Genomic DNA, 12,792 nt, shown 5'->3' on the forward strand with positions numbered 1-12,792 from the left:
AAACTCAACTGTCACTTGGAAAAAACACAGACCTTTACAAATGTGTTATCAATTTTTGTTCTGACATGGTTGCACAAAAAAACAGACTCCTCAGATAACCAACCCCAAAACAGAAGAAAGTATGGCTTCATCATATTCATTTATACTACAGTATCTGACATAATGGACACATGAAATTTGGAAGCACTACTAGAAATTCAGTAGGTATTGTAAAGTCAACAGTTCACAGTACTTTGGAGGCATGAGACAGACATCTGAATAAAAATCTCAAGTCAGTTATCACATGAGAATGTAGTAAAGGAGATACAATTCAATACTTGTTTTAATAAAGGATAATGCTAACAAAGTACTTAAAATATACATTCAACGGGCTTTAACTGAAAAGTAAAAAGAAGAAAAAATTAAGCAATCTGAGTTTCTGATAACTTGTGAAGCCTCCCTAAAAGATCTCAAAAAATCAAAGACAATTTCAGAGTAATGAAAGCCAGTACAGGAATAGCAAGGCAGAGGAATGAGGGTTAAGGAATTGAGTCATATTAGCTTTGCTTTCTTTCAAGATGACACTCACCTCCAGATATTTTAAGGTGTTGGGCGGCCCTCTTCCCTTTTGCCTCAGTGTCTCCTCCCTCACAGCTTTCCTACCTCCATTTTTGCTGCTGAGGCAGAAACCTCTTCAATTCCAGCAGAACAGAAATGCAGTTTTCTCCACCTTGACTCAAGTTTTTGCCATCTTATTTTTTCTCCTAACCTGGAATCTCTGAATCTCTGAGCCAGGAGAATAGCTTCTCAAAGATATTCTTGTTGATGGACTTTGCCTGTTGGCTCCCCCCTGCCCCAACAATATTTTTTGTACTGCTCAAAGCCTCGAACCAGGTAGGTGATAAACAACCGAAGTACACTGCTTATAGAATTTGTTCCCCTAAATAAAAGTGTTAGCTTTAGAACTGCTTAATTGTAGCAGATGATGTCTATTAAATTCAGTATCTGAAGCAAAAAGTCTGAAGGCTAGAGGAACAAGCTGGAAATCCCAGCTCATTTTTTTTCCTTCAACTTCTGTCCTACATCCTCATTCAAACCTGAGCAAATTAAGATCTTTATTTCCTCATACGTAAAAGAGCAGTGTTATAAGCCTTTCAATCCTGGGGCAAGAAGCAAACATCTGGAAATGTTAAGAATTATCTTAAAACGCACATACCACATATCTGATATAGAACTTTACACTAAGAGTCATGTAGTTCAAACTAAGTATAAAATTTCCTCTTAAAATACAACTAAAAGGCAAGTGATCATCACAGAAATATTCAAAGTCACCAAGCACTTTGAATAACAATTTCATAGCATTGAAAGTCAAAAAAAAAAAAAGTTACATTAAAAGGAGACACCAAGTTATTTCAAAAACCTCTGTTTTATTTGTACAGAGTAAAATACATCATATAGAGAACATACTGTTTTCAACCCATAATCTAGAGCCATTAATAAGTGTTTTCTTTTCACCAAATATCCTGGCCAGAAGCACAGACAATGGGAATAGGAAAGCTAATTAGTCTCTCTCTGCCAGAGCTACAAGGTGCACATCAATCTCTGCTTCTGTAAGGATCCTAAAAGAACAAAAAGAAATCTTAAATAGCTTTGATGATTCTTCCCCTTGAACTCCAATATTTCAACCTAACGTAATAAGTTTTTATATAATGCATCTTTCAGCCCTTTAAAGCACTGCTGTCAGGCCACAAGCCAACATTCCAATTCTTCTTGAAAAATAAAGGAAGAATCAAAGGCACTAGAGAGAAAGAGGTAGCAAAAGCAGAAAAAGAACAGGTTGTTCCTCATGAATAATATATTTGCAGGCTGGGACTGGTGAGAAGAACGGGTATGATAATTAGTAAGATCACTCCAACGGGGACACAGATTTTCATAGCCTTCCTTTCTGGTTGTTACCCACCCTTTCCGAAAAGGACGTTAAGGACTGATAGATAAACTTTGACAGAAAGTTAGCATTAGTCCCTGGAGCAGCAATGGTAAAGGAGCAGCTTTACCATACAGTTCTTGCAACTATTTTCAAAAAACCTGTGCTATTCTATCATTCTAAACCTCACACTATCAAATGCAAAGCCACCCATCATCTCCACGTCAACTTCAAAACATTAAGAACCACTCAGAAGTCTGCATCTGTAGGACCCAAAGGTCTGAAGACTCCCTTCAATCCCTACCTACTAAGTAGCTAGACTAAAGCAGCAAAGGACTTTCTTAAAAAAAGTGGAACAACTGAATGGCAAAAGAGAAAAGCAAGGCAGAATTAACTGAACTCCAGGCTGCAGCAGGCAAGACTTACCTAAATTTCAGATAAGACAAATAGTTCGAGGGTCTTTCTGCAATAACCAAAAAGCCCCCAAACTTACGCTCCTGCTATGGTTTCACTCCTACTTCTGAAGCTATGCACTGTGTTTTGAAAAGGCTGTCCAGTACGCTGTATCTGACGTGGCCTAGAGCCACCAGCAGGAAGATTTCCAGGTCTCTCTGGTTAGACTCACTACGTAACCTTGCTGCACACAGTACCCTGAACTCAGAGAGTGATACAAATAAGGGTGTAAATCACAGGTCTCTTGCTTTCATGCTTGGTGAGAACCTGGCAGTTGCTGGAATGTACTTGAAGTAAAATAAATAAATAAATAAGCAAATAAATCACTTCTGAATCACAGCAGTGATTTTAAATCCAGTATCTTTTAATCCTGTCAAATTTTATTTATATCTATTATTTCAAATCATACAAATCTATAACCTAGTAATTATATACTGGAAATGCTAAAAACTATTACATTTACAAGATAAGTAAGAGTCACTTAAAGATCCCATTTAGACAGGAAGAATTAAAAAAAAAAAAAAAGTTAAGGTACTTAAGCAAACAGATCCCTAATACATAACAAACCTTACTGCATTAGTTGTCATGACTATGATTTGGGAGTGGACTCCAGAATACAGGTACAAATTAAAGCTTTTATTCTTTTAAGTATGAAAAGTCATCTAGACTGGCTGTAAATTCAGTTTAATCATAAAAAAAATACTCTTTAAAAAAGACACTTCCCTCTACTGGACCCCCCTTAACCAGACCACACATTTCCAAATTGTATTAATTTTTTTTTAAACCTATTTCTTTTATCCCTACACATTTGAATAGTTAGAAATAAAAGAGGCCCAAGCATTCAATTTCTGATACTTCCCTGCTTTTCTCAATTTACCATTATACAAGGAGTTAAAACTAACTGTACATAACCAGAGAAACATACACCAAGTTTTATCAATGCTGATCACTTACCTGAATTTAGGATTTTCCACTGTAACTACACCAACTTCTATTTCTGAAGGTTTGAAATCAATGGATAGTACAGTAGACAGGCATGTTATTGCTGTCTGAAAGATAACAAAAGCTACCATTAAGCAGAAAGCACTAGACTATTTGTTTTTTTATAGACCTAGCATCAACAATTATTCTTCTTTCCAATTTTAAATTATTTCCTTCCATCTCAAAACTTCAGCTGAAAAGTTTCAAACAGTTTCCTCTTGTTACAGAATACAGTTCCTCTCCAGGTCTCTCCTTACAAAGCTTGATTTACAAAAACCAAAGGACATGTTTTCTTAGCAGGAAAAAAGAAAGGGGGGGGGGGGGAGAAAGCAAAGATTAAAACCCCTGGTCCCAAAGACAGAACATGTTTGCCACAGACAAAACAAGCCAGACATCATCATTACAATCTAGAATCATTTAGAGTACGTCACTTGCAAAGCATCTATTCTGGATTTTCTTTTGATAATTGAAATTACATTAGCCATTTTTAAATGCCACATTTATTTGTGGTTTAACTTGAATTTTTTCCCCACCCTAAAAAACACCATTTGTTTTAAAAGGTGTTCTCCGCAATCTTGCTCATACTTAATTCTGCAACAGAATCATAATAATGCTGAAGATACACTCCTAAAATGATGATTGTGCAAAGAGAGAAGTTTTGTAAATAGCTAAGAGCTAAGTAGCCAGATGCTTGTCAAAACAGTTATTCTGACATGCTGGGACTTAATTCTATCAGTAATAATGTTTTAGGAAGTGCAGAACACTAGACAGACTTTTCTAAGGTTTTTCACTGTGTTGGTAATACACTGATTTTGCAGAAATTCTATGAGACTGAGACTATGAGAATAAACAGATGTCTTATCAGAAGACTCCATGGAAGTCAAGTCGCAAAAAACTGTTTACCCATGGAGCACTACCTCTAAAAAGAGGGAGGGAAAAAAAAAAAAAAAGAGCTTTTGCTTGACAGACTTGCTTCTCTCTGTTGTTATCTACTTTCAAAGGGACAATATCTGATCTACATTCACAGTTTCAGCATTTTTACAAACAATAAAAAGCTATATAAGTGTATCCAGGATTTGACTGTTAGAACTTGGTTTCAGTTAAGTATTTGTTCCATAAACATGGAAGCTTTATGAATTAAAGGCAAGAATATGAAAAGACTATTTTGCCTACTCTAATCGCTCAACTAAGTGATGGGTACAATAATCAAGTAATGATAGAAAAATACATTTAATTTGAGGATTAATTAGCCAGGATAGGAAAGGGTCTCAGAGAACTTTGAATTCATGGTACGTTCCACTTCAACATGATATGAGCGCTTAAATTGCTCAAGGTCTTATTTTTAAAGAAATCACATATTAAGGAAATTGGTATTTATTATCCCTTTAAGACATACAACGTGACTTTCACAGTAACACAGATTTCAGAAGCAATTTAGCTGAAGTTCTTAATCTGCATAGCATTCACATATACCTTAATACAATAGTCCGTTTAATTTTACAGTGCAGTCAATTACTTAGGTTAGTATACCTCACTGCAACTGCTATCTTGTGATGCAAGAAACGTAACGTTATGAATGAAGAACAAGACTGGGCAGGAGAAGTGGATGGGCCATTGAATAGGACTGTTTATACAATCTCTGCTGTGTAAGTGAAAAAGGATAATTATAAAAAAAGTTCATTGACCAAATTTATAAATAGGATACATTTTTATAATAGGCCTTCAACTTCAGTTTTCACAGCAGCTATAACAACTGGTGATATATTTACTAAATTGACATATATGTACTAACTCTGTCTTGTTGGAATGCTTTGTAGCACAAAGATTGTTTTAAGCGCCACTTAAAGTTACACTGGTATCCCCAGAATCAGGCACTCTAGTAACCAACCACCGGCTACAATGGGAGTGCTATGCTCACAAAGTCTACTTTAGCTAATGGAGAAGCAGAAAAAGCAGATTAGATCGCTCCATCTAAAAACTTGCTAGACACCTTGAAAAGATTTTCTAGTTGGAATAGCCGTATTTGGTCTGCCAGCAAGACAGAACTGCAAGAAAACAGGAAACGCCTAGCTGCGCTCCTCTATATCACAACCCGACATATACCATACTCACTAAAAACACTTTGACAAAACTTTATTTCCCTCTGCTGGCCTACCTCTACTGTCTGTTCATATGTCCAATCAAATTTCTTCTTTACTTTCTTTTCAAGAAAACTGGTCGACTCTGTCTGTTTAACTCCTGCGGCTGTGGCCTTGAATCCACAATAGTAGCCTGCCGGATCGCACTTGTACACCTGAGGGCCATGTTCTTCATCAATACCAATCAAAATCATACCTTGAAGAGAAAATTTGTTATTTATTTTTTTTTTAAATAACATTTCATTCACCTTAGGAGTAGAACAGAGATTCCTCCTCTCCTATGAAAGGCACACATGCACAGCAACACATTTTTGGAAAACAGTCTAACACCTAGAGCTGCAACTTCCTCTTTCTCTCTAAGCTGCCATTTCTTACCAGCACCTCATTATCAGGTGTGCAACTCAGTTTTGCGCAAACTAGATTTCTACCATACTCACACAAGGCTATTCAAGGCAGAAAACTTTTTGCCATGCTTAGAGAACCACACAGTCAGGAAATACAAAAGTTTAAGTCTTGGTAATAAGGTTAACTCAGCCACACTTAACATCCTGTGTATTATACGACATTCAAAAAATGTAAACAATAGTTCAATTAAGATATGCCTTTCATCAGAAAGCAGCTTTACAAATATGTTGAAATTAATGAAAATGTTAAGAGATCAATTTTAGATGTCTTGACTGTAATCCTGATAAGCCCTCCATTACACCTGCATTTCAGATTTATATATATATATTTTTTTTTTTGTAAGAAGAGAGGAAAGGGAAATCTCAGAACATAAAACTGAACCTTTTAAGACCATTTGACTGAGTGATTTCAAGTTGAACAGACTTCAAGTAACTCAAACTTGTCACAACACTGAAGTGCATCTATGCTCAACTACACTTCCAGATTTACAGTTGTATAATCTCAGTATGCACCTTAAAAATAACTCAAGAACAATATTTGTTAAAAATCAAAAAACAAAAAAAATCCCCAAAACACAGAGCAAGACCAAGGTCTTAATGCTTTTAGCTTCACCATGTAGTTTTTAAACCACTAGCTGTAGCTAACAGCTTCTGAACAGCTATTGCTAAAAAACAAAAACAAACAAGAAAAACCCCCCACAAAACACACACGCATCGTCTCTTCCAAAAAGAGAAGTATCAATTCATATTGCTGTACTAAAAAAAAAAAAAAAAAAAAAAAATCACTTTCCAGTATTATCAAGGCATGGGAAATGCCAAGAGAAAAAAGAAACAGTTATTCCTGAAAGTTACAAGCATAAGAAAATTGGCCCATCACAGGAAGTGTGGTGCAACCCTCAGTGTTACTTCTTTATTAAGAAGTGCTTATGCCTACGATTACGAGAAGTGATTCATCAATTCTAAAAATATTCTAAGAAAAAAAAAAACCACACACACAAACCCCAAATACCCCCCACCAAAACAGACAGAACATTTAACAAAAGAGTCACTGAGGAAACATTAGATCTTTTCCCAGTCAGTTTCCAGGCAGCCTAAGTACCGTTATACACTTAGCTGTGAGTAAAATAAGAGAAAGAACAAGTCAGAATGCTCCCCCCACCTCGCCCCCCCGCTAAGGTAACCAGGAATACCTAGAAAACGTCATACGTATCTTCTTCACCTAAACTTAAAATGTATTTGCAATTACAAAGCAAGACTGGCGCATAAATGTTTTTAAGTAAAATATTTTTAAGCATGTCTTGCCTACATCATAGAGATCGAGGTTAAGTCAAAAGCACAAACTAAACTGATTTTTAGACTATACACATTACTTCAGACAAAAAAGAAATCAAAATCCACACAAGCCTAATTTCACCCTCCAAATATCTGTTTTAATAATGTTCTTTACCCTTCACAGACACTGGTACAAGGAGCATCTTTCATTCACAGGCATCAGTGTGCAGTGCAAACAGACAAGCCCCATAAAACTAAGATGAAACAGTATCAAACATTTTAAAGAGGTTAAATGATTTACTTAAATTCAAATCATTAGTCAATGGTTGAATCAGGGCTTCAATTCAAGACTTCCAACACTACGCTCTTTCAGCTGTCAGTCCCTCTTACTCCTTCCGTTACAACCACATTATTTTGCACAACTTGAAAAATGGGTGAGAATGTCCCATATTTGAAGTTGCAAGTTTAGACAAGAAACAGAGAAGATTAATTTCATACACTATACTTACAGCAACCAAGAGGCCTCATTTCAGCATTTTGCGTATAGACCTGAGAAATATCTGCAATCCTTTTACACAGCATATCCACAGGGATGTCATAGCCATACTTGTACTTCCAGTTAGCAGCCTCATAGCGGGCTCTCTGCACCTGGGATCGGCTGTCAGCTAGAAAAAAAAAAGAGAGCATTAACTTCACTGAACACCTACCACATTGCATTCTCAGAGCTTGGAGTAAAATTCCAGACTCAAAATTATCTTCAAATAAACACATCAGAACTAGACAAATTCTCTAAATACAGTCTGAGTGTAAAAAATCTCCTAGAGCACATCCTTGGTTATATGTGACACAAAGTTGGCAAGTTCTATTTAAAAAAAAAAAAAATACCACCACCACCACACACTTGGGACACTTAAAAAGACTGTGAATTAAATACCTGTCATTCCTGTCATCACACAGCCAATATTTTCAGTAATTCTGAATAAATGAGTCACGGTGTTGGAATCCAGTAACTTGTCCTAAAGAGGAAATAGAAACACTCTAACAGAAAACACTAGTTATTAATAAAAATAATAATAAAAAAGAGACTCTGGATGCTCTGATATCTACAGAAGAGCCCAAAAGAACCAACTTACAGCTAAAAAATGTCTTTCCTGTTCTCTACTATTTACTGCTATGGACATACAGAGGAAGAAACAGGAGAATGAAGAAGATAAAACTCAACATTTGGAAGAGTCTGACAGCTAAGGTATGGTCAATAAAACTGAAGACCTTTTCCTCAGAGGAAACTTTGAGGAGAGACATACAAAAACTTGAGCTCTTATTGCATGCCACCTTTCAAACACAAGAGCTTCAACCTTTGTCAGCAATAAACCACTACTGTGCTGACACATTCATGAAAATCTGTTCTTTGTGCAACTGGCATAATGCTTTGCCAGCAGGAATTATTCAAGAAGAGAAATCAAAAACTGATTTTGGACAACCCGGCCTTTATAAACTACCCATGCCAAAGCAAACCTGGCTCTAACCCATATTTTAGCTTTATCCCTTCATCAGCTATAGAGGAAGCCAGTCCAATGTTACTTGGGTAATGAAAGGTACAACTGAGCACTAAAGGGAGCTAAAATCATAATAAGCACAACAATCAATAATAAGGCATTCAAATAGATATGTATCTCAACATTAATAAACATAGTTTCAATGTTGCAGAGTCTCACCTCCATCTTTTCTCTCCCTTTCCTCCAGCACCCCTCAAAAACAGACTACTTACAGGTACTTTCTTCTGTGTTACAATTACTGCAGAATCTTTCCCACGAACAGCTACTGATGTAAGTCCACCCTGGTTGATAGCCTTAAAAGCATATTCTAGAAAAATATATACAAGTTAACAGAAATAGTGTTAGAGATATTGGTACAAGTACCTCAGACACCCACTCAACACAGAAATCCCACTACGTACTGAACCTTCAATCTCCTTTTTAATACAAAGGCATTTGTGTAGTACTTTGTGTCTTTAAGGTCTTTAGTACAATGCACAACAGAGGCTTCAGATATGAATTAAGCAGTTCTCTCTTCACAAAACCATTGTCACTGCTTCCTTCACACATTTCTAATAAATTTGCCTCTTTGCTCAATTAGAATGCTCAACAGCAACAGATTTTGTTTTAAATCAGAAGGAATGCAGGAGTTTAATATTTCAAGTATTAATACCACTAGAAGAATGTAATTTTCTTTTGTAGATTTAACTGACACAGATAAAAACTGAACTCTGTATTCTAGCTTGTAATAAGACTGGAATTAAATACGTTTGCTTGCTTTAGCATGTAAGAAAACTGAAATAATGGGCCTGGCACAGAAGCTGGGTTTCAACCTTTTATAATCACATGTTCTGACCTGACGTTCTAATACTGTATTGATGTTTTTATTCACTTTTTAAATGAAATCTACACACATGCCTTCTAAACAGCATTATTCAGATAAATGTAACTGATCAAGTTTCATTTGAGGTGACTTACACAATAAGCTTCCCTTGATTAATGCTTCCAAAAGCTTTGTTCTCAAGTCCTTTAAAAATCTGTATCTGGCAATATGGGGCAAACACTCAGAGCTTCCTAATATCTTTTAAGCACTAGTTAAATGTAGATGAAGTTTTTGTTAGCTATGTGAATGAGATGAGAATTTAGAACATGTCTAACCAACATCAGAGCAAACTCCTAAAACAGTCATCTAAAATAGAATAAAGGGAGCAAGAAACTCAGCAGTTTTAAAAGCTGAATTCAAATCTATGGAGGAGACTGTACAACAGGAGAGGGATAATCTGGAAGTTAAAAAAAAAAACAACAAAAAAAACTCACACAGAGCTTGCAATACCAGGATCTTAATGTTTAATCTGTTAAGCCAGTGCCGTGAAAGGGTTGATTACTATTTATTCATGGCACTATTTATTGCTTCAGGGCATCTGTGGTCATGTGACATAAAGAGTTTTCTCCCTTTCTCCCCACTAGATGCACAACTTCACTCCTGAGTCACCCCTTCCACTTGCCTTCCCTAGAAGCATCAGCGCTTGCCCGCAGCAAAGCCAAGAACCCAGGGAGAGATGAGCTAATGCTGTCCGCAAACTGGTTGGGTTTCAAGCCCCAGGCCAAGGCTCAGCAACATGGGGGAGTGAGCAGGAATAGATCCCCTCAAAAAAATGGTTTTGCTCACAAATACCAAGGACCAGGCTTAATGAACCACATAGTCCCTTCTCACCCTGTTCCTATTATCACCTACGATAAAGATTCTAATCAGTTTTCAAAGAGATGAGCCAAAAAACTGCTAGAGGAATTTAAGTCTGTTTTCTGTTACGTAAATGTTTCAGTAATACTGTAAACATTCTTTCCAGTTACAACAGTCCCTTGCAGCTCCCTAAATACTTCACAACAAATGGAAATTTGTACATAACCATTTTCTTCACCTCCCCAAAATTCAACTTAGAAGAAACAAACTTTGAAGACTGGAATGAATAGATTGCAAGACAACAATGATGCTATTAAGGATATTAACCATAGCAATGGGAACTGCGTGTGCAAAAAACATTACTTTTCTAATTTGAAAGCATTTCAAAAGGTACATGAGCTTCTTGTGCTTTGGAAACAGTAGACAGGTCTAAGCCAAAGTGTCTTCAATCTAACGTAGCTACACTGAAAACCTCTGTTCAGCTCCTGCTGAGTTCTGGAGAAACTTCAACTTTTAAGATAACGTTAAAGCTCCACATCTATCCATGCCCATCCTTGACAGCATCTACTTAATCAGTGCTCAGCACATGGCCAAGGATGTACAGAACCCCCTCGCCCCCCAACGACCACAACAACAAGGATCAGATATTTGACTGTAAGTGAACATGAGCTCTCTGCCCTCGCTGTGGCCAGACGCGAGCCACCAGACACATTAGTGTGGCACCGTGCCTGAGTTATCAGCATGGCTGCAGATGGACAGAGCTCACATTTGCTTGCAGTTAAGTATGCACATCTAAGTGATATTCTCCCTACCTTCCCATAGGGGACAGGTACTCAAAATACCTGTAACACAGCTTGAGGCTGTGTGCAGATGCTCTCAAACACACACGCAGATACTTGCTTCTGAGACATGGGTAAAAGATATGGAGGGTTCCCATACCTTAGCTTAATGGTTGAATACCAGTTGATGCGTACACCCAGCAGGTAGAAAACCACGGCTCACTTCCCTCTTTACTACAGGATGCAGAAACCATGCCCAACTGTACTGCAATAGACACCTAGCCAGAAAGGCTAAGCAGACCAACTAGCATGTTCTAATGGCAAGGGAAGGCTGTACACCATTACTCTTCCATGACAAAGCCACTGTTCTCCTGCATGAGAAAGTGCTGGCTCTGCTATCTACATGCATAAGATTTATCTAATAAGTTCAATACAACCCTTATACACAGTAAAGGTGCTAAGAAAGTATCTGTGTGTAGGTAGCTAGTACGGGAACTTTCTACCTGTGTACAATTACCTATACACAGGTGCTTTTTCACCAGGTCTTTGAAGAAGGGACTATCCCAGGACTGGACTGTCTGCTTATGAAGTCTACTCCACCTACTTTTTTCTGGTAACAGCTTAAGGGCAGATACAAAAGCAACTGTTGGCTACCACTGACAGTTTATGAAGTCTGGTCCCAGCAACCACCTCTCCCAGAGAACAGATGGATGTAGAGGCATGTTGTGCAATGTACAGGCACTTAGGCCACCGCAATTGGGGAAGAGCCACTGAGCTCCAGGGAAAAACACCATCAGGATGATTCTGTCAGTTCATCTGGCCCTGTGGTGTGGATCCTTCAGGAGCACCCTGGATGAACTGTCTTGCCAGCCTGCAGGTTAAACAGGCTGTTAAGAATATTCTATGGAAGAGCACTATAGGCTCTACAGAATCCGGTACACAGTGAAAACAATAAAAGATTCAGTGACCTACAGAGGAACATTAAACTTGGCTGCAGCTTAACTGCAGAGGGCTCACAGAAGCCTGGAAAGGATAGGACACTGAATGGCAGCTTACATAGGCTACGCTGTACTGAAAACATAGTATTCAGGCATACCACGACAGGGCACACATAACCTTCACTGGCTTTGTTCTGGCCAGTACTAACTGGGATAGTTCAAGTCTTATTTTAAACAGGTTTTTCACAGGGAATTACAGTGCTTACTATTATACAGCATAACTACTTTGATCAAACAGCTTTTATAGTTCTCAGATTCCCCAAAACACTGCACATAAGTTTATCAAGATAAGCTGAAAGAAGCACCTCAGGGAGAACAAACACCTTTTGGACAGCTGTCAGTCCAGCCCTCAAGCACCGGGCATCCAACACAGAGAAGTCACAGGAGGTCCCTCCCCGCGACAGGGGACATACCAGGCAGCCTACCCTGGCTCTAGGTTTTTCTTACTGCAAGCGAGGGCCCCTTTCCCAGCCCACCGCCGCAGGAGGGCCGAGGCTGCGGCTGCTCCTGGCTCCCGCCAGGCTTGCCCCGCACCCGCAGGACCGGCAGGGGCGAGGAGCGAAAGCCCTTTTCCGCGGCTGCCGGGCCGCCGAGTCGGCCGCAGCGCCGCTCCCGGGAAGGGGGGCCCGGCCGCGGCCCCGCGCCCGC

The 12,792-nt window shown here is 38.4% G+C and overlaps 1 protein-coding gene across 4 annotated transcripts in view; it reads right to left on the bottom strand.

Annotated features, from left to right (window-relative positions):
• Positions 1-1,386: 1,386 nt before the first annotated feature.
• Positions 1,387-12,792, bottom strand: part of PSMA6 (proteasome subunit alpha 6) — an 11,796-nt gene continuing 390 nt past the window's right edge. Inside the window, exons 2-8 of one of the 4 annotated variants that reach the window (XR_003257704.1) lie at positions 8,920-9,014; positions 8,086-8,167; positions 7,661-7,816; positions 5,493-5,671; positions 3,311-3,405; positions 2,330-2,554; positions 1,387-1,598 (exon numbers count right to left, since the gene is read on the bottom strand). Coding sequence is in view for 2 of the 4 variants with exons in the window: in XM_026090851.1 (XP_025946636.1) it covers positions 1,541-1,598; positions 3,311-3,405; positions 5,493-5,671; positions 7,661-7,816; positions 8,086-8,167; positions 8,920-9,014 (665 nt within the window). In the remaining 2 variants the exon portion in view is untranslated. The other 3 variants (XR_003257705.1, XM_026090851.1, XM_026090852.1) reach the window with 3 other exon arrangements.

Source organism: Apteryx rowi, unplaced genomic scaffold (genome assembly GCF_003343035.1).
Source record: "Apteryx rowi isolate R43461 unplaced genomic scaffold, aptRow1 scaffold_88, whole genome shotgun sequence".
NCBI classification, from domain to species: domain Eukaryota; kingdom Metazoa; phylum Chordata; class Aves; order Apterygiformes; family Apterygidae; genus Apteryx; species Apteryx rowi.